General features: G+C 33.6%; 1 protein-coding gene across 2 annotated transcripts in view; it reads left to right on the forward strand.

Annotated features, from left to right (window-relative positions):
• The window catches only part of LOC119632402 (mucin-5AC), a 49,378-nt gene extending 28,968 nt beyond the window's left edge, over window positions 1-20,410 (forward strand). For both annotated transcript variants that reach the window (XM_038025294.1, XM_038025295.1), the window contains exons 3-6: window positions 16,410-18,872; window positions 18,943-19,136; window positions 19,216-19,618; window positions 19,728-20,410. In XM_038025294.1, the coding sequence (XP_037881222.1) occupies window positions 16,410-18,872; window positions 18,943-19,136; window positions 19,216-19,618; window positions 19,728-20,041 (3,374 nt within the window). In that variant the 3' untranslated portion in view covers window positions 20,042-20,410. The remainder of the gene's footprint in view (window positions 1-16,409; window positions 18,873-18,942; window positions 19,137-19,215; window positions 19,619-19,727) is intronic.
• Window positions 20,411-23,721: the final 3,311 nt, after the last annotated feature.

The following is a 23,721-nucleotide window of genomic DNA, read 5'->3' on the forward strand; positions in this document are numbered from 1 at the left end:
TGAATTATTCAGTAGCTAAGCTAATCGGAAAGAATCTGAATTTCTCCCGGCTTTGCTCATTTTGATTTAAAACCTTATTGTATGATGTATGTCCGAATATATGTATATATCAAAAATAATTAAAACGAATTTTAACAAAGTTTCTTATTAGTGAAGAAATAATCTGTAGAAGATATCGATACGAAATTTTTTCAAAATATTGACGACGGACTTCGTGAAGTGAACAATTTGCACAATTCACTCGAACTTAATTGGCAAAAAATTTTGTTTCGCTTGCTGGCTTGCAAATATTCGCTTTACAATCGATTTAGTTTTCTTACTTGTTTTGAATTCGCTGCACTGTAATCCACGTTCCGCCATAGGTATACTCCTTACACACTTGACCATATATATATAAAAATACATGCGTATATATAAAATATTTATATGTATATTTGTTTATATATGTATATATATATATATATATGTGTGTGTATGTATGTATGTATGTATGTATGTACGTACGTATACATTTATTTTATGTCGTTTATTTATTTATTTATTTATTTATTTTTGAAAACTTTTTCCAATCGCCTTTCTGAACTTTTTTGTGTTAAATACGCTATCGGTTACCGTAACAGAGCGGCAATAATAGCAACATCGGACAACAAGACATTCAATTTCATTACGGTACGCATTAAGGAACGGTATATTTATTTAATAATTCGTTTTGCATATTTCAGGAAAGCTTCCAAACAATGTTTTTAGCATTTAATCAATAGAGAGTCGATCTGACAGTGTCTCATTACGTTTCCCTATCTCGGATCTAATACTAAATAAGACAATGTAGGGGCGTTAAGTAAACTATTTACCAACCGATCTTGTTGCGATGCATTATTTAGGGACAAAATTAAATGCTTGTCAAATTGTAAATTAACTGAATCGATCGGGATAATATTATTGTTAATAAATATAAGGAAGGCATCAAATGATTCGACTCAAGTCGTATACAAGTTTTAGCTTAACTTTTAGAGACTGTAGTTTTAGCTTTTTTTTTTTTTTTTTTTTTTTTTTTTTTTTAAATTTATGAATGCGATTGTAATTATTGCGTAATATTTTTCACGCACACATTTCACATAAATGATTTTCTGTCTCTTTTATTGTTTATGAATTTTCTTTTTTACTTTTTAATACGAATTTCTTTTAATTAATAAAGTGTGTTACTTGTACATAATGTTCGTGTGTTTTTTTGTGTAATTAAATATAATGAATTCATTATTTTAATTTGTTATTGTGTCCAAAAATAGCATAAATCATTTCATGATGCAGTGAAAAAAGTCTTAAATAATTTTCCAATTTTTTTTGTTTTTTTTTTCACTGCATACGTAACTTTTGCAAAAACAAATTAAAGAGAGCTACGTCAAATTTATATTTGAGCAAATTAAGTAAGAAAAAAGTAGAAAAATACTACTACTGTGCATATTATTATTATCTTACGGAACTGTCTCGCTATTAAATATAGCTTATAACTGCATTGAATTTATCAAAAAATTAAAATCATCTAAAAATCCAATTACACATAAGAGATTGTACAACGTGTTTATGCGCAATAAAACAAAGCTACAACCATCTACATAAAGTAATATCTTTATTTTTATTTAATTTATTTATATATTCAGCATAGTAATACTAACCTAGCTGATCCAAAATATAAGCATATATTACATAGCAATAAATCTTATCAGTACGTAGATACCCAGGTGGGGAAAAAAGTAGGAGCGATCACAGATAATTGTAAAGGTTAGCTTACACAAAGCTCACGTAACCCTTTCACATGCCGCAACGCTATTTAAAATTAATTCCGGGAATTCTACGTGAGCTAGTTCTCGCAGTAAAAAATTGCGACGATTCCTGTTACTTTAGTAGATTTTTCTAGCTGGATAGTGAAAGAAGCCCTTTCATGTCTCTTTAAAGTTGTGAAAAGCAAAAAAGCTTTGTTTTCAAAGTGAATTGCAAACGTAAATCGTATTCCTTGAGAAGGAAATGCAATATAAATTAATGTTTATAATAAATATTAAATGGATCAAGCACATCATTACAGCGAGAAAGGCGGGTAACTAGTTCGTCAGCTTCGAAATCGAAAAAAAACGTAAAAATTTATTGCCGCATCACTATGTCGGTCAAAAGACTTCATCATGAATGCTTGAAATCCCCACAAAAAGGTGTAAGAGACGCGGTGCAATTAAAAAAAACTCTTCCGCTTCCGACAATCGCGCAATAAATTGTAGCAAAGCGAAATCTTTTCAAGTTGTCCACAGCAATTTCCAATTAAATTGGAAATGCCCCTGTCATCCAAAACTACTCGTTCATGTAATGGAGCAGAATAATTACATTAGCAATCGTATTGTTGTATGCCTGGCCTACTCCCTTATGTTCAAGTTTCTTTTTGTATATGAAATGTATCTACGTAACTAGGTAATAGACCTATGGCCTTACAATTACTTGATAAATGAATAAAAGAAAATGAAGCAAGCAAGCTAATGTCAGGTAAAATGTTGCCAGTGGGATCAAAAAAACCCACTGCACGGAACATGGTCCAGATAATCGTTTATATTTAATTCGAGAGCGCCACAAGTAGTGCGGTTACCATTGAGTAGTAGATTTGTGAGTGTGACGACTTCGTTACTCTTAAGTGGCTGGCAGTTGGTTGCTGGTTGTTGTAGAACGACATTTAAAAGGTATTTAGAGAAAAAAGTGAAATCGAAGAAAACTTCTTGTGAATGTTGACTGCAGTTCACATCCCACCAGTGCATATAAAATCTGTAGAGAATTTAAACTGTTTCTTCGTAACTGGAAAATCGTTAAACGAGCTATATTTGCAGAAAATTCTCATAAGATTTGTGTCAACAGATTTGACATCGACCGCTCAATTAGTCTAGATTCATCTTATAACTAAATATGGAAATGAAGGAACTTTTTCTTCTTTCCGAAAGCATTCTCCTGTAGTGAACTATCACATCAAGTCTTTGTCTCTCATTTCTGGGAACAAGTTTGGGGAGGAAGTCAATCAGCATAGCGTACATATGCTTTCAAGGGTTTTCAAAATTTTGTTGCCTCGATTACTCTTCATTCTATAAGATCCGGTGATACGAAAAACCAATTGCTGCCCATTTTCAGACAGATATGCATATATGCAAGATTATGGAAGCCTTGACCGAGATCTGACAATTGGTAGTTAATTTGTTTTGTTCCGGTCGACCTTCAACGGCAACGAGTAATAAAACCATCAAAGTTAAAAAACTTATACTTGCAAATCACCGAATGGGCTTAAAAGAGAGTTGACAAAACAAGCAAGATACAATAGGCAGGCAAGAGTACAAAACGTGTCGCCGTACATCATACAAGTTGAAAAGCATTGAATTTGACAGCGCCGTGCATATATTTCATTTATTTTCATTTCATTTATTCATTTATTAAGTAACTGTAAAGCTATAGGGGACCTATAACCTAGTTACATCGATACGTTTCCTTTGCAAACGGAAACTATAAAATAAGTGAGTATACTCACTAGCTAGCTAGGTACATGCTAATATAATCGTCTTGCTCAATAAACTTCGTAACCATGAATGCCTACCAGCAACAGAATATATTGTGAGGGCTTAACTTGCCCGTTCTCTGGGGCTGGGGCAGCTCAGCGGCCCAGGAATTCAGTCACAAGAAATTTATAGGTATTCTTCAGTATAATATTCATCACTTTATTCTCGTCACTTTTAGCTCGCCGCTCGCCGCTCGCGGCTGACTCTCCTAAACTTGCTAACTTTAACTTACTCATTAATCTACCTTAGCCCTAATCTTATCCTATTCATATCCCACTCTTAGTCCTACTCTTATCCCACTCTTAGTCCTGCTCTTATCCTACTTAATCTTTAACTTATTCTCTAAATTATTCTCTACCTTATGCTAGCACTCTCCCCCCACCAGAGACGGAAAACTGTGAGGTCAAAACGAGGTCCGACTTTGGCTCCTCACAATAAAATACATTATGAGTTTGGCAATGCGGGTAATTTTCAGACTCAGTGGTGTTGGGCATGCCAACATCTAGGAACACACAGTAAATAGTAAAAGATTGTTCGGTTGATGACTTGGACAAACCTGGTATTAATATGAAAAGGTTTCCTTTCATACGATGTAGAGAACTGTAATGGAGAATATTGTAGAGCCAGTTAAGCAACCTGAATTTTAGATAATCTAAGGGTAAGGAGAATTTTAAGAAATCGGAACGAAGGAGGAGATATGATTTCCAGTTTCTTCTAGTTTGAGACGCTACAAACAAAACGTGTTATACGATGAGCCATACTTTGAAGCCTTGGGCACCCAGAATAGACTTCGATACGATAGTTAACACGCGTCTTGAAGACGGAATGTGCAATGGTATGTTTAGTCATAGATGTAGATTGTACATCTTTCGGAGCGTAGCAGAGACATTGTCTATGTTGAGATTAACGTTGAGTTGGCGATCAACGATTGCCCCAAGACATTGCATTGAATTTACAAGATCAATGGAATGACCCTGCACGGGAATAATTGAAGAATAAGGGTTTAGTGTTACCGGAGTTAATGCACAGCCCACTATCTATCATCCAGGAATTTGCAAATGTTAAACACTCGCGAATATTGTTTGCTCTTTGTGTATTCGTATGTTGCTCTTTAATTTACTTCCAAAGTTTGCAAATTCAGTGTATGCAAGTAAGCTAACAGATCAAGGCGAATATTCAAAATATTGCAAGTCATTGCAAGTGCTCGCTAAAAACATTTTTCTAAATTATCAAAAAATGTACAGTTGAGGGAAAAAGTGCCCCAATTAGAGAGAGAGAGAGAGAGAGCAGCTGACATGCTCATAATTAACAAAATACTTAACAATTTATATATGTATGTATATAATGGCTTAAGAATGTGGGCGTGCAAGGCTCGCCTTTAAGTGAATGTAACTTTCTTTCTTGCTGTCATTTTATCATAACTAGCAATGTTTGTAATTACAAGTATTTTAGGCACACTTGTGCGGATAATTTTTAAGACTTTTTCTACTTCTTTTGTCTCTAACCAATAATGGCTAAAGTAAAATCATAAACCTATTCAACTGGTTGGCTAAACATTTCATCGCATTCAGTACCATAGCATGCTCATGCAGATATTGTAAAATAAGTTTGCCATTAAATTGATGGCTTGAGCGTTTGCGTTCGTAGTAAGAGGCTAACTGTTGGCTACCACTGAATGATATGAAAAATTGCAAATGTGTTGCTTCGTTTTACTTCCGTTTTCAGAAAGAAAAAGAGCATATAATTGCATTTTTTTTTTTTCGATTATGTATTTTGAAGATTATTTATTTTCATTTTTTTAATTTTCAGTTTTCTCTTAATGTTACTTTTAATAATAATTGCTAAATAAAATAAATAAATATTGACGATTGATTGTTTATAATAAATGCCTGAAATTAGGATGCATTCAAGCGTTTCAATAACAAAAAAAAACAAAACAAAAAAAAAAAAACAAAACGAAGAATAAACAAAAAAGTGGGCGTGAGAGACAATGTAGTTTTAATACTATTATATTTTGTAAAGTTTTTCTATTAATAGTATTTAATTAATTTTTTGTGAATGCATGTAACAACCTTCGCTCTCGTCATCCATTGTTCTTTTTATGAATTTCAGGTTAATTTTACGAAAAAAAAAAAAAAAAAATTTAATTTTACATACTAATCGTTTTAATGAATTTTTGCCCGATATAGGGAATAAGGAGGCTTTTTCTATTCACACTCGATAGATGCATTCATTACTGCTATGTCCTCTCGCACATGATCGATCACCCGTCCGGGGCTTTTCATTATCTAATATGAAATTTTCTACTTCTTTAATTTGCTTTCTTTACCACTTCTCCTTGTGGTATCTGTAAGAAAATTTGTTGCATTTGCAAGAGAAAAGAAACGAAAACAACTAACAATAATAAATGTTTCATTTCTATTATTAGTCGATAGTGTTCATTATTCAGTATTTCCTGTAGGCTACAAATTTTTTGTTTCTTTCTTTTTTTGATTTTTATATCCACTATTGAAGTAGGAAGGTATTATAAGTTTGCCATCATCTTTGCAATGCTGAAAGCTAAGCATGAGAGAATTTATAAAGTATTCGCGTATGTGTATATATACCAGATAAGGTACTGACCCGTTTATGTCACGAGCATTGAGAAGCTCGAAGGTGCCATATATATGTTTGTGGTTGATCAAGGCGCAGATCAAATTGAAAACTAAACACAACCAGTCCGCACTAATAGCTAAGCAAAAAAGCTAAAGCGAACGAATATATTTTGTTATTTGCTTTTTTAAATTTATTTATTTTTATTTTGTTTCTTTGGAAACTTATGGTCATGCTATGCGCATTGTTTATGGTTAGCCATTAAACTAAAGCAAATTTCCGCTTTTGCAAAACGAAATATATTTAAATAATTGATAGAATTCGTAATTGATCAATGTCGTGGGCGGTTGGCATCGTCTGAATTCTTTCTGCACTAACACTTTGATAAAATAAAATTTAAATATTAACCACAATTAAAATCAATAATCAAGGCTTTAAAGTCGAATTCCCTTTGCCTAGTTGCGCTGCAAAGTTCTTAATTTCTGCCTTACATATTGCATAAGGAAGGACTCTAATGTCTCTAATCAAGTGCAGCCTTTGTTTGCCGTAACACTTGCGCTGACTACTCTTTAAATAGTTTTCAAAATATTGCCAAGAAACCGAAGCGACTCGGAACGTAACAATGTGCATGTGCAATGTGTAAAGGGTAAAGTGTTCAATGAACTATTTCTTTTGTAACGTCTTGCAAACTGAATTTTTATCTTTGCTTGATTTCATAGATAAACAACAAATCATTTGTGTGCGGCAGATTTTCATTTAGTTTATGGCTCATTAAAGCTCACGGACCCACATTTCATCGTTAGTTACAATGCGCTCCAAAACGGCGCGGTCATTCAATATACTGCCACATCAAGTCTTAGGATTCTCTCTAGATCTAATCTTCATTATAAAAGTTAAGTCACGAAAAGCTTATGCGATTGTTATAATTATCTTGCGAGATGCGAACAGTTTAAGATATTCTGCTATAATTCCATATACGCTAAACAAAGAAAAAAAAGAAAATGATCTATCCGTTCGTCTAGCACGCAGAGGCGAAAAGGGTGAAAAGAACATGGCCACTCTCTTAACGAGTTCAGAAGAAGTACGTATGTCTAGCATGAGTTTGTAAACACATTCGTATCTGCCGAACGAAATATGTCTTGTAATTTAACTCTTATGGCTGCTACAAGCAATATATTTCTGGTATGGTATAGAAATTTAGCAACGGTCCTAAAATAAAAAGTGCATAGTGCGTTCTGTAGTTGTAGATGTATGTGTATAGTTTTACATTGCAAAACTCTAACTGGAAGATTTTACTGCTTTCTCTCTTGGGTCGAAGTATCTTCCAAACACGGCAGAGATCTTTTTGAATCCGAATCCAGTCGATCAAAATCAAAAAGTAGGAATCATTGTCTATTTTAGTGTCGTAGAAATGCCCCCAGAATAGTTAACTTTTACTAGAGTTACATAAAACCCTATTCAGTTCATTTCAGTTTCTTAGCGTTGCATAATAATGGGTTAAGCTTCTTCCCGGAGTCCCATATATACGTCTGGTGTTGGTGTTTTCCTTCTTCCTTTGTTTACAATCGCTTAAAACTCTACCAAAATCATCATATTTGCAACTTATTTCAAGGTGATTACACTGAAGGTTTAAAAATATAATACTTAGAACTCGTTGTTGTTTTTCGTTGTTTTTTTTTTTTTTAATTTTTCTTTATTGCTTTTGTCAATTATAAATAATTATTAATTACGTAAAACTTCCTTTACATGAAATATACACAAATTCCCATTATTTCGTAATAAAAATTCAAAGAAGAAAAAAAATATTTAAATCATGAAACCGTGATGCGATGGAACCCACAACTAACAATGTTGTACAAAAAAAAAATTATAAAGATAATAACAAACAACAACAAAACCAACAAAGGCAAAACACGGTCGTGTACAATTAGATAAGTAAAATAATGAAAAATGCAAAAAAAAAAAAAAAATATTCATTAGATAAAATGTAAGTAAAAAAGTTAAAAACATCCATTAGAATCTAAATTAATGCGATTTTTTTTCGATAATAAATTGTTAAGAAAAATAATTTTTCACAAAGTCGAAAAATTAATAGAAACGTGCCTGTAATTGCTGTGCCGTAATAGAAAACTTTTCATTCTTTCAGTTTTAGAAAAAAAAACCAGACACAAAACGCTTACATAATATTTTATTTTTAAAATTTGAATGCAAGTAAGCTTACCTCCCGCATTGCTACGTAAAATGATTTTTCCCTTTATCCTCTTGACAGTGCAAATTGATTCGGTCCATTTTTTTGTGGTCGAAAATGCATTTATGTGGGAACAAAGTGAATGAGTGAAGTGCTGTTCATCGCTGGCGATCACTTCTTTCCACCTGTCACGCAACTATCGAAACAAGCCATATTCGGATAACGTTCTAAGAATCGAAGCACAAGCAATAAGTGACTCATTCAAATCGGTAGTAGTCAGTAGTCAGTGAGAGTTAAAATAGCGGGGAGGGTAAGACATTCTAGATTAGAGTTGCAAACATTTCCTCCCGATGTCGTCCCTTTTTTGTCGCGCTTGCATCACTTATTGTTGGTAGCACTCTTCAGTGACATCGATATCGTTTGGCCATCACACCACGCTTAGGTGACTTTACCAATTGGCGCCAATTGTACTCGCAATAATAATATTTCTCTGGTAAGGTTCGCATCACTGGACTGAAGAAGATTAGAAGAGCGTAACCTTTATATACAATTTTCCAAAAGCTATCTACTGGACAGCGTACTTTAATTCTTATCTCTTTCGAATATCGCGGCAAAATCCCTGCATATATACTTATCAGAAACAAGCCAGATTTTACTCTGGCTTTTTGTTTTTTAATCTCTTACATGTTAAATTTCCGGCGACTGCTTGTTAATCTTTTTCTTTCATTTCATTGCTTTCTCAACATTTTAATTCTATTTTCGTTATCGTTAGACTTGCTTATCTTATCGGATGTGATTTTGGAATTAAAATTTTTTTGACTCCTAGTCTGTGATATATCTTTGCTTTAAAGCAGCCATTCCATGTTTCCATGTTTTAGGCAATCATGCATGGAATTCTTTGGCATATTCCTTTCCCTATTTGATTAAATTATTTTTGCAGGTAATGACCACGATATTTGAAAGTTGACACGACTGAATACACGAGTGGGCAAGAACCACGATTTATAAGTCATTGTTCGTAGATTCGAATCTTAAATGCGATAGAGTCTTCCTTGCTCATAGCTATAGTGAGTGGTTAGGTGGTAAAGTAGGTAACACTTACCAATTGGGTGTAAACCCACTATATTACGGCTACCAAAAAATTATTCTGAATCGATCACTGTGATAAAACGTGTATCTACCTTAAGGATCTACCTTCTGCTTGTTACATACGTCCGCACAAACTAATGCACAATTGGTATAAGGTATAATAGCTTTTTCCGGGAGTTTCATATGACTGTATGTGAATGCTTTTGATTTTTTCCGCATACCCCAAATTTTGATGTATTGCTAAACAAAAGTAAAAAAAAAAAAAAAATTATCTAAAATAATTATTATACACAACATCACTGCTGGTACAAGGGTATACTAAGTTTGTGTTAAGGTTGTATGCAAAACCCAGAAGGCTTTAAGATAGACTCACCTTGCATCAGAAAATAAATCTGAATCCATCTAAAGTCATCAGTCCATATGTCCGTTTTTGTTTTTTGTGGCCAACCGCATAGGCCGCAACATTATATTGATATTTTGATGAAATTTGGCAAGTTGATGTATTTTTGTCCAAGCACACTCAACGCTATTGAGAATGGTTCGAATCAGAGCACTTTTCCGATCACTGTTCCATGTAATTTCTTGTTTTGAAAACTCGCTTCATCAATAATTGTACGTAGAGTAGAGTAGTGTAGAGTATTTAATAATAAAAAAAAAAGTGGGCCGTGAACCATCTCGAGTTTTTTTACGGTTTTACGGGTATCGTATTTAATTTTTTTTTTTTTTTTACTTTTCTCGAATTTTATTTATTTGATGCCCACATCAAGAGGATTGTTTAAAGAAATTGATGACTGATTGGAACAAACGATAATGACCGCGATATCATGCTGCTATATAACCATCTTAAATAAAACCAAAAAAATAAAAGTAAGACGATTATGAAATGTTTCGTCATAACTCTATAGGCCTACCTTGTAATCATTTATTTATAAGTTTTTTTCATCTCTTTTCAGTCAAATATTGATAACTTTTATAAAATTCCAACCTTATTGGCTCGTCAAGTTGATATTTGTTAATTTTTTTCTTTTTTTCTATTTCTCTTATGTTTTTACCTTTTTTTCTTAAGTAAAAAATATAAAAACTTTAATTATTGAACGAAGAAAAAAAAAAAAATGCTATGAAAAACGTGACCGAAATTCTAATTTAATCGTTAACTCCCAAAAATTTTAATATATTATTAAAGTTTATTGTTATTTTTGTAAAAAAAAAAAGGAAAAGAAAAATATATATAAAAAAATATATTTAATAAATATAAGAAGAAACTTTGCCCATATTTTCGAGAGATTACCTTGAAAATATCTTTAAATACGAAAAAAAGAAAGAAACTTTCCCAAAAAATTAAAACGAAACAAAAAGAAAAGAAAAAAAAAAAAAATAAGTAAAAAATTTACTCTCACTTTTAAAATGTATTTTGCTCTTTATTGCTTTGAATTCTGCTTTAAATGTAAAATTTCTTTTTTCTTACAAATATATGCTTACTTATCTACGAAACCTACACTAATGGTTACAAACACATAGGCACATACACACTCGATTGCTTTGCAGTCATGTAAGACATTAAAAAACTTTCTCCAACACATTGTTTTTCTGTTTATAATTTTGAAGTATTTTTTTTATTTTTATTTTTTTTATTTTTTTTTCATATTTTTATAACTATGCATACATATGTATAAACATATTTTTGAACATAAGTTAAAAATTTTCGGTCTGAGTTAAGCCAACTTTATAATGCAGCAAACAAGTAAATATTTATACAGTCAAGGTAGTTTAAACATGAGAAACCTTCGTTGAGGTGGAAAACGAAAGACTTTGTCTACACATACCAAAGCAATGCAAAAAAGTATAATAATATTAATATATATATATATATATAAGAAAAGAGCTAAGTGGAATATCAGGAGTATAAGTAAAATCTATAAAAGCAAAAGACTTCTTCTCCTTCATTCTATTAAACGACAAAGGGCAGGAAACTCAGAATTTTAAACTATTGGGCAATATATGGGGTTAAATAAAGCTTTAGGTTCGTCTAACTCTCGGAATGATTTAAGCGATTTCTCGATTCGAAATTGTTGAAATATCTGTAATATCTGCATAACGCGCTACAGTTTGACACCGAGAAAGTGAGTACATGGGAAAAGAAAATAAAAACCCTTCAACGAAAATATTCTATATATATGTTTTATTTTGCATAAAATGTCAAAGCCGAAAGGTTAGTGTGGCCCCGCTAATTCATGTATGATTCGTAGGGCGAGGTATATATTGATTCGAAAATTGTTTAAATTTTATTGAGCTGTGTCGGTATAAATGCAAGAAAGAGAAGGTTATTAGAAATTTCGAGCCGATTTTGCTGATAAGTCCTGACTGTTTTTTCAATTAGTTTTTCTTTTTCGCCTTTGGCTATTCGCGTAATTTAGTTAATTAATTATCAATGATCGTCAGCGATGTTGACAAATTTTGGGGAACTAAAGCGAATAGTTATTCGAAAAGTTGGTTTTGTATAATTTCTTACCTTTTCTCCCTACTGATCTACAAGCGCAAAAAAATTCACGTGACAAATACTTTATTGCATATTTTTCTTTTTGTTTTGTTTGTTAAAAATATAAACTGGCTTTTACTTTAAAGGGAAAGTTTTGCACGTTTTCATTGCAAAGAAAAATGTTATAAGCATTGGCGATAACGTTCATAAGAGAGAGAGAGAGAGAGGGAGTAGTGAAAAGGTCAGCGAAATTTCAAGCGAATAAAAAAAGAAAATAAAGAAACTGTTTATGTAATACACTCCCACGTTTGCACAAAATTAAAGTAATAGTGAATAATAATTAATTTGATAGTTTTCTGCATATTTTATTAATAAATTTTAAAAAGAATTAAACTTTGGCCTTAATTCTTCTTCTCTGTAAATGAAATCATTGTTATATCATATATTTCATATATTTATATCGTATAAAACAGTTATGATACCTTTGTGTTTGCGCCAAGGTTGTAAAAGGCAAACGACAATACGAACGATGAAGACAGTCTAGAAGAACTGTTATAACTATTGGAATTTTTCATGTCTTTAATGTGAAGAGAACTTTTGTATTTAAGAAAGAAAAACAAATGAAAAAAAGGCAAAAAAAGTAAGAAATTAAAATTTTAGCAGACAACCACAGAGACACTAGCGGATGGGAAGAATTCATTGTTATAAAATTCTCCTGCCCTTTGGACATAATGGCGGCAGACATCCGAAACACTCGACCAATAGAACAATAAAATTAATAAGATTGGCAAAGTTTAAAGGCATTAAAGAACGTTGGCTCCGTGCTGTTGCATGCCGTTGATGATAATGACGACCTAACAGTTATCAGTTTGTCAACTCATAGATCTCAAATATAATCATAAGGTATATGCTGAAAGGCATTTAACAGCTGTATTAAGCTTTAAGGAGAACACATCGAAGAGTTGAGAACTCTTTGGGAGGCAAAAACAAACAAACAAAAAAAAAAAACACCCACACATGTACATATATATATATATATATATATATATATATATATATATATATATATGCATATGTATGTGTATATGTCCACGCGTATAGGTATTGCAATTGCCAAACAAAGAATCAGCATAAGATTATAATAAAATTCATTACAAACAAAACGAATGGCATTTTCAACAACAGAAACAATTGCTTTACCACTACGATCACAAGCACCACTAGCAATAATTTGCATTTAATATCAATCAAAACTGTGGTGTTAAGCTTTGCTACTTGGGCGTCTTGTCACGTCTCGCTAAAGCAAAGCAAAAAGATTCAATGAAAAACTTGGACTTGGTTTTATTTTTGGTTTTTGTTTTTTTTTTTTGTTTTTTTTTTTTTTGTTTTCGTTTCAACTCTTCTTTGTATTATTTCTGTTGTTATACGTTTGACAAATAAGACGAATTCATAGGTTGAATATCGCATTTACACTAACAACTGCTAAAGCAACCAACAATTCGTACAAACACTTTAGCATTATGTTAAATATTGCTTTTATTGGAATTTATTGTTTAATAATTTATTGTGTGGAGTTATGTCGGCTGTTCGTTGCAGTTGTTGTTATTGTTATTGTTGTTATTGGTTTAAAATTCTTTTTTTTTTTTTTTGTTTTGTTTCGCTCGTTTACTAGCAGTTATGTGCATATTCCAGCTCATGGTTCAAATTCATATTTGCTTGTGTGTTCAGTTGTTTCATATGACAGCATTGGAATTTTTTAATTTATGTTTTTCTGTATATTTTTTTTATTGTTTTGAAAATTATAGCTAATAATAGATGAAAAAAAATTAAAAAAAAAAAAAAAAATACAAAAGAAGAGGGCGAAGAAGAAGAAGAAGAAAAAAGTTGTTTTTTCGACACGTCTTTTATTCAAAGCTCTTTTGGAAGCTCACAAAATTTATGCAATTAGAAGGACGTAAATGTTTGGGCCTAATGCGTGATTGATTTCAAAAATCATACTTACAAAGAAGAATTATTTAGGCTTAAGCATTTTTCTATGATAAACGATATACTTTTGAAAATCCGGAACCAAGTTATAATCAATTGATTTTAAAAAATGGGTTTAGGATGTACCAACCGCTTCTTTCGACATTGAAAATGATTGTGTTATTGATTTGTTCGTTACATATAAAGAGAAAAATTAATTATTATGATGCAAATCGTGGCTGTACTGTAAATGCTCCGCTAACTTGATGTTTTGAATGCTTCTTAATACATAACAAACTCCTTGAGACGACAGGTGTGAAGGCATCATACCAAAAGCACGATGCGAAATCGCTCCTCTTCTTTGTTTACAACCCTGCTTATCCTTGAGCGGCTACAAGTAATTGCATACCGATGATCATCTGGATTCCCTGCAGCTTGAAAATTTTTCTTTTTTTCGATAAAAGCGACTATTTGGCTGAAAGTATTCCGATGGTTGATGAATTTTTTTTGTCTTTGTAAGGGTCGCCGAATCGTTTGCTATTTTTTGACTTAAAAATTCCGTAGTGAAGCCGCACGACAATGTAAACTTATTTCTCTCGTTGCAAGAGTTGTCAAGGTCTGTTGCACCTTGAATGGGAAGTTATGTCACGGCCAGCGTACTTACGCGACGTGGCGCTCTTTGATTACCCCGTGTTTGGATCGATGCAGAACGTCTTGGTTGGCACGCGATTACGAAATGCTGAGAGACTTCGAAAATGGGTCGATGATTGCATCGTTGCCAGACCAACATGGATCTTTCTACACGGCATCGTCACGTTGCCAGAAAAAGTGGTAGAGAATGATGGAAGATAGTTTGGTTAATACATATTGTATCAAATTTTCTCATTTGAAAAAATGATCGAAACATAGGCTAGCGCCTATTGCTATCGATATGTATCTTAAATTTTCTCCCTTTTTTTATAGTCTTTTTCGAATTCATTTATCTCATTTTCGAGATAGTCTACTTTTTTGTTTAAAATCCCGAAAATACTAGTAAGTATCAAAGACGTTTCGCGACTATTATATAACTTCAGAAAGTCAAAGCAATCTAGATCCGATGAATATATTAGATACTCAAATACTTTTTAATATAACTTTTTCAATCTAAGCAATATAAGAATGCTTGAGGAAGGCGGTGCCATGTTCCGATAAAAAATTTTATTTTCTTCTTCACTAAGCTGAGTCCGAGTCAACTGTTAGATATCTTACATCAGTTTACCTAATACAGCTATTCACCCGGCATATTCGAGGATTGCCGAAACATCACATGACGCGGTCCAAATTTTGCAAACATAATTCACTTCCCAAAAATTTCATTATATTTCTATTTGCTAAAGTCTAAAAAATAGACCAAGCGGATGCGAGCTTCCTACCGTTAATTTTTTTGCTACATTGCTATTATGAACCAATTTTTCACATAAGATAATAAAAATTAAATAATTTTCACAAGGGGTTACTATTACATGAAGTGGGATCTAAGAAATAGATCCATGTGGTTCAAATTTGATCGACTCAATTTTTATGTCAAACTACTATCACGAGAAAACTTTCATCATAAAATATTAACAGTTAAGCCTTTTTAGTATAAAAAGGTTTACATTTCCTGAGAACCCTAATATGCGGTAATGCCTGAAAAATAGATCTGAGCAGTCCAAATTCGGTAAGGTTGATTTCTAGCTCAATTTACTATTATTGACTAATTGTTACCATGAAATATTAGAGATTAAATATTTTTACCATACAAAAATTAAGTTTTCTTAAGGCGGGGTTGAACAAATTGCCCTGACCGAACTAAATTTTTCTGAACAGTTTACAGTGTCGATATATTGTTACTCAACGAATTCATGGACAAATTTTATATATTGCTTATAACGGCTTTTCAAAATATGGGGGAGTGGTTGAAAACATGGATCAATCCAGATCATTTTCAGTGGGACTCGTCGGTTTATCGAATGTCATCAAAATATCTTTAAAATTTCGACCGGCAAGTTAAAAATAAAATAAATGAGCAGACATAAGACGGACAGATGGAAAGACAAGCTTAAATTGATTCGGAAAACGAATCTGAATCGATCGGTTTAACAAAAGGGGGGTATATCTTAAGCCCTTTTGGGTGTTACGTGTGTCCGCACAACCTTAATATACCCTATACCGCAAGCAAGGGCATAATCATGATTTTTGCCGTTCATTTAATAATTTTGGGTTTTTTTGTAAAACGTATTGGTGTTGTTGAGTTCTTTAGTGAGACCAACTTATTGAGATGCTGCGTATTTGGAAAAAGCGTAGTATTGCTTGATAGTTTACTAAATGTTTTTATATATAAATGCTATGTTATAAGGAGGCCGACAGATTGAAGATGCCTCTCATACTGTGGAGGTATTAACTTAAAAATTATTAAACTATTATTGTTTAGGCTTTTTTTTAGAGTACTTTTAAAAAGAATGCTTCAGATTATCTTAGTTGTATCATTCGTTTGCCGTTTTAGATGGTTACGAGCATTCTGCTAACCCTACCTCCACCACTACAAGGCCTACGAGACCTTCTTTGGCGCCACATAATTCGGCTCAAGAACGTGAGCGTCGTTTAATGAATGTTCTGGCTGCTAGACGTAGTGCTTTACATCGTACTGGTGTTAGATCGCGAGTTATAACCACAAGTCGTACTGCAACGGCTGTAGAAACGACTTCACGTACACCCACTGATCCTCGATCAGTTTGTATACGTAATTGTACAAAAAACTTTACACGCCGAACTACCGCTAGTTGTATGCGCCAATGTGCAAACTTTTCGAGAGTCGGTAATTCTACGTTTGCTATCAGCAATACATCCATGAAGACTTTAAAACTTAGCTCTCCCAACAATCAACAAAATGAGAAAGATACCAACGAGATCTTGTTCACAGATGAGTCTTCCCATGGTGTTTTAGTGATAGCCAAAGAACAGAACGACACTTTGAATCATATACCCGATGAGAAAAAGAGCGGCAGTGGCATTAAATCACGCGGTAATCGTCGTAAATCGACGATGAATGCAGTTACTCTGGCTACGACCTCCATTGAAGATGATGAAATACAGCCATATTTGTATTTTGGTCAAAAATTACCTCCTCTTAAGCCCAACGCTTTGACCATTACCTCCGTTAGTGATGAACATCCTAAATTGCTGGAAGTGTCGGTGGCGAAGGAATTGCCACAGCTACCTACTACTGTTACTACAACTCCGGTAAACGTACCATCTACCTCAACTTTGTCGGCAGTGGAAAGAAGTCGGGCTAGATTCAAATATAACATGAGAGGGGCTGTAAGTTTTAATCGCCGCTATAATACGATAGCAAGAACACCGACGGCTGAATCAAGACCCAATAACGCTTCAAATCTAAAGGAAACTATAAGGCATACCACCCCAACGGTATTCTCAAATGTAACTTTAGAGCCAATTACAATGAAAAATGAAAATACAACAAAAACAACAGCAGCACCAACAACGGCAAAGACAACAACAGGAATAAATAAATTACTACGGCCATCCTCCACTCCTTTAATAATTACAGTCTTGGGAGATGAAGAACTGATTACGGTGCCTCCATTTACCAGCAATAACCTATATGAAGCCAAAATATCCACTTTACCTTTAACTGCTGGTTTTAACATCAGCAACGCTTCGCCAACTTCGACGATCCCCTCTGTTACAATGAGTAGAGCAGCTAGCACAATAACAACAAGTACAGCAGCGTCAATACCCGCAGCAACCGCAGCAACCACAGCAACCACCGCAGTCACAAGAGCCTTAACAACGGCGACCACAACGACGATAACAACAAAATCACCGCAACATACTACGGCTTCTACTGTATCAAATACTATTGCTGATTCCACTCTGTCGACTCAACCACTCTTTGGAAGCTCTCCTACGACTAAAAAGGCGAGTATAATTGAAGAGGATACCGAGCTATTACGAGCTCTCGGTCCAAGTTTAACTGAGTCCATTAACACTGACGATAAAACCAATTTAATAATCTTTGTAAATCGTACTTCCGGCGTCTATATACCTCTGTCTAGTACAAGTACTACTTTTAAATCGCAAGAGGCGATGGCATTCGATGCAATAACCACTGATTCTTCGCCTACTGTTCTACGTACTACTATTTTGACATCGGTACGTTCCACTGTAAATCCAAGAACCGAGGAACAGTTTATCAAATCTACCGAAAATCCCATAAATCACTTTTATAGACCGTTCGGTATGGTCAACAATGTCGCTACTGTTACAGAATCTTGGATTACCTCCACTCCCCAAGAAGTCACCGGTGAGATAAGTTCTACGGTTGTAACCAACGATCAAGAAATATCTGCCGAAATGCAACGAATGAATATTGTTACTATGGTATTGGCCGGTATAGGCATCATTCCTCTCATCGCTGTTATACTTTATTTGGTGCGTAATTACATACTGAAACGTCCTCTAAAGGATGATGAGGATTTTGATGTCTGCATTACCGATCAGCAGCCCATTAGTCCAGTTAAGAGGTTGGACTCTAAATACCACATTAACGATGATAAGAATGAAGACGAAGTCGACCATCGTAAATTGCCTCAAAGGCAGCACAGTCAAGTTCATAAACTACCATCCAGAGACAATAAGAATCATAATCCTAACATGATTCATCAACGACATTACAATGATGATAAGAGCTCGATTACCAGTGATCAAGAGTTCGATCGCTCGAATATACGGTTGAAAAGTTTGTTGGGCGAAGGAAATTTTGGCCAAGTGTGGAAAGCCGAGGCCGATGATTTAAGTGGACATTTTGGAGCTACCAGAATTGTTGCCGTTAAAACTATAAGAGCTTGCAGTACTCAAGTGAGCTTGAAGGACGAAGCGAATATTATGCGAAAATTGGGTTCGCATCCAAATGTAGTGACATTGCTTGGAGCCTGCGTAGAAACCGGTAGGATTTAAATTTAATTAGTTACAAAATTTAATTATAATTTTAATATAAAAATTTTATCGTATTTTAGAGCCTCATATGTTGATCATGGAATATGCTATGCGTGGCCGTTTGTTATCTTTATTGCGAGCGGCACGAAATGCCACCAACATTTTGCCAGCTTCCGTTCCGGGAGGCCGAAGTCAAACGCCATTGTCACCTCGGACATTGGCTGGATTTTGTTTAGATATTGCCTGCGGTATGGAGTACATAGCTGAGAAAAGAGTAAAGCATTTTTGCTTTTATCATTTGTTTTAGCTTACAATTCTATCTTCCTATCCTTTGCTGCTTTTTTCCTTTTTAGATTGTTCATCGTGATCTTGCAGCACGCAATGTTTTGCTGGATCATAACGGTGTTTGTAAGATATGCGACTTTGGCATGTCCATCGATTTGGATGCCGAACGAAAACGTAAAGAGCTTGAGAAGAATTGCGCTAACGAGATAATGCGAAGCAATTTTAACAAATTCAAATTTGATTTTGGTGGTAAATTCATTATGAATCATTGGCCACCGAATCCTCAAAAGGAGGGCAACATCTCCGACGTAAAAAAAGGCCAAGGTCACGGCCACGGCCACGATACTATCGGCAGAAGACCCGCATTGCCCATACGATGGATGGCCCCAGAAGCTTTACAATATCATCTATTTACACGGGAAACTGATATTTGGGCGTTTGGCATAGTGCTCTGGGAGATTGCTACCTTAGGTATGGAAAGAAATAAAAAAAGGGGACAAATTGCATTTTACGATGAGTGCAACAAATGTGCATGTAATACCAAATGAGTTTTAATTTTTGGGTATAATTTTTTTCATAGGTTCAACTCCCTACTCCCATTTGACTGGTCGCGAGATTATACGACGTGTTCCACAGGGCTTAAGGCCAGATTTACCAAAAGAGGGTCGTCATGAATTTTACAATTTAATGTCTCGATGCTGGCATAAGGATCCACAAATGCGTCCCAGTTTTAGCCAGGCTCGATTAGAGATAACACGTTCCCTGCATAAATGGGTTGACGATGATACCGCTTCAAATTCCGATTATATGGATGTTAGCGGCTTCAGTGAGGATCTCGAGCATGGTATGGTGTATTTTAATCACCGCATATCCGAGTTTGAATGTGAAATATGACATTAGCTTTTTTAGCCCTTATCTCAATTCCCTTTTAATTAAACCATTACCTTCTCTAATATTTCATTTTCATTTTCGTCAAGTGCTCGCACCAGTATTATCTTTTCCCTTGATTTCAGTTAATGAGTGCTAAATAAATTTTCCAAAAAAAATATTATCGGTGCTTAAAACACGTGAATATAAATTGTAAATAATTATGTATCAATTAATTTTATTTCTAAGCTATATATTATTAACGAACCGATAGATAGAAACCTTATGATATATAAATCGTTTTAAATGTATTTTAAAATTTGTTTTTAGTTTTCTAGTCTGTATAAATAAAGGATGAAACAAAAATCATTTAATTTGGATTTATTAATAATTTTAAAATAATTTAATAATTATTTGCACTCAATTTCAATATTTAGCTTATAGTGTTTTCTATACATATATATATATATATAAAATTTATTACGATTGAAAAAAATTTCTTGCAAATGAAATTCTGTTTTAAATGCTTATTAAGTTACCGCAATAAATAATTTGTTATTTGTACTGAACTATAAAAACAAAAAATGAATAAATTAACTTTGTACTACGTTCTTATTAAAAAAAAAAGAAAAAAGCATTTCAAAGCGAAGATTACAGTTTACTAATGTGTTATTTTCTCTAATTTAATTATCCCAATAATATATTCAAGACGGCTGCTCAGCTTAAAAAGACAGAAGAATTTTTTTGGAAAGAGAGAAAGGAATTTGATCGAAAGCCTTTTAAAAAAGTTTTTAAGCAAAAATCGGAATTTATATCTCATTCTATTTAACGATCTGATTAAAAATGAATAAAGAGTTATTCTCATTACACTACGAATTTGTACAAAATTAAAATTCTCCCTTCGCCACTATCAAGGTGCCCACCTTGTTTGCGCAGTTCTTCTCTCAGATTTCACGAACAGAATTTTTGATGAATAACCGGTACAGTCTAGTATAAGCGAGGAGACCTGGTATATATGTCGCGTCCCTATTATTGTTAGCGTCGCAGATTAAATATAGATGCTTCAGCAAAACGATTTCGTTTGCTTTGGTTATACTTTAGGTTTTTCTGAAGAGCACATCTTATACTATATTCCATAAAATGTACGTATGTTGCTTAGAATAGGTCCTTAGCTCATATTTAGTTGTTCTGCACTTCAGTTAGTGTGCAAGCATATGGAAATAGACCGACGAAAGCCATTACAATATGATCGCCTAAAGGATGTAACATTCAAATGCTTCCCTTCACTCCATATATAAATAAACAGTGCATGCCTTTGCTATGCCAATGTAATTTTCTGCTGCATCTTTAACAAGGAGAAAGCGGCTAAGAATAAAATCAAATATTTCTCGACTTTTTTTTTTTTTTTTCTTAACATTTTAAAGATTGTGTTATTGGAAAGGGGGAAATATAAAATTATTCATCGAATTAAAATGAAGCGTTTCCAGTAACAAATTATGAGTAATTGTTCTAACCTCAGTAAAAGCATTTATTAAGCCATTCGAGTGAGTTACACATTATATATATATTATAGTTTCCTTACGTAATTTCAATAAATTTCATATCTTACGGTTAGTCTTACTTGTTTACATACGATAATTATGTTGAAGCGATTTTGAGTTCGTTGGTAGCATTCACCTATGCCCTGAGGAACGTTTGTCTTGCAAAGGTTAATTTTTATAAACACTTTTGTTCCCCTCAAATGTTTGTATGATTAATTCTGTGGAAAGAAGACATGAAAAAAATCTACAGTAATTGTGTTTATTTGATAGCAGGGCTTAAGAAAAGTCGAACGAAGAAAGGAGTTTTGTGCTGAAATGAAAGACTGCCTTAAGTTATGCCAACAATTTTAAAATAAGTTCATCATTTTTTAGACGCTGCCAGATTGCTGGAAAAAATTCATGTGCTTTTTACATAAATACTACTTCAATGTGGGCTTGATTTGTCCTTCTCTTTATACAAATGGCTTTCGCTACTTGTAAGTGATCGCATTTAAATTTTGGTTAATGTAAGGTTTTAAATAGACTTGAACTCTCTGACATGTGCGATCTGCGATCTTCCCATCTTCGCTAAAATGGAGATAGAAAGTTGAGGCTTGGTGTATAGACTCTTTGTAGATAAATGTACGTAAGAATTAAGCTTGAAAATGGGTTACACCCGTCCACGATAAACAAAAAACTATGGTTTCATGTTATCTAAAACTTGATACAGATACAGTATAAAAAATACAAGCCGAGGGAGCTAAATGAGAAGAGCGTCCCAGAAATATTTCGAAATAAAAGACATCGATTGTCGTAGGGACTCTTGATGAATCTGTTATATATAATAGCAGTGGCACTGTTAGTTAGCAGCCATGCACGCGTGTTAAATCAGACTTTTCCATTCTTTCGTGCTTTCTTTTCATTTTGTATTACTGGTCGTTTATTCCAATTTTAAATTTATTATTATCATTATCATTTTCATTGTTATTGTCATTATTATTACGTTTACTCAGAGAAATAGATTCGTAGACGAGAACCTTAACGCATTAGCATCTAAGGCTATTGACTTTATTGAAACCTTTACCCTCTTCAGATGTGATCGTTGGGTTTTTAGTCGAGATACTTTGCATATTCGACCACTCAGCCGGATATGTTTGAACTTTTCCAACTACGTATTATGTGTTTCAATTATTTTCTAACATCATTTCTTTGATTTACTTAATGGGTAATAAAAGTTTCTTTCTGATATTGAAAATAGATAATAAGCAATGGACCATTTGGATAAACCTATCTCTACCTTCTCCAGGTAATCGAATTTTCTTTTATGAAACAGACGTCTAATATTATTGACAATGCTACATAACTTTACTTCAGAGTCCATCATCATTCACTTTTATATTTAATTTTCGCTTTTTTGTTAATTTGCGCTCGTCAAAGTTTAGGTGTAATTGCCACGTCCTTGAGCAGGACTCTAGCGGCTAGTATACAAACAGACATAGATCCCAACTCTTTCGATGCGAAAAATAAGTGCTTATATAACATTTGAATATGAAATAGTCAATCCTCTGACGAAGTAAATGGCGCTTTCTCGCGGAACAACAGCTTTAAAAGTAGATACTTGGAAGGCTTCATTGTAAAAGCTGAAAGCAAAGTGAAAACATTTGATCATCTTTTAATGACAACAATTGCCATGATGCATCTTGTAGAGTGTGTTTCAAGCACATCTCGGGAGAAAGGAAAAATCATTTTAAAGCATTGCGATCTTCGTAAGGAAATGATAACTATTTTATTTAGTCAGGGCAAATGAAATATCTCAAAGAAATATTAACATCCATGAAGATTTCGCGTACACACGCAGTTTCGAGCTATAAAGAGAAGAAGAAGAGAGTGATGGACGATCGAGTGGCGGAAAGAAAAAAATAACAAGTAGTTGCAAGTGACAAGCGAAGAAGCGTTCCTGAGTTTATATCCATTGGAAATAGTTAAGGTGGCGATACGAATATTTAAGCAGAAGAAAGTCACCAATACATCGACTTTTTTCCTCCAGCTGGAACATGTGAAATGTCTACAAGGAAACGTGCGGAAAAGCAGATAAGAGATGTTTTTCAGTATATACAATATATGCGGATACCTTGAAAAAAATGCCCTATGCAAAATATTTGATCTTCATGACCAAGTGACACTTTC

This window comes from Glossina fuscipes, unplaced genomic scaffold (genome assembly GCF_014805625.2).
Source record: "Glossina fuscipes isolate IAEA_lab_2018 unplaced genomic scaffold, Yale_Gfus_2 1, whole genome shotgun sequence".
Classification (NCBI taxonomy): Eukaryota; Metazoa; Arthropoda; class Insecta; order Diptera; family Glossinidae; genus Glossina; species Glossina fuscipes.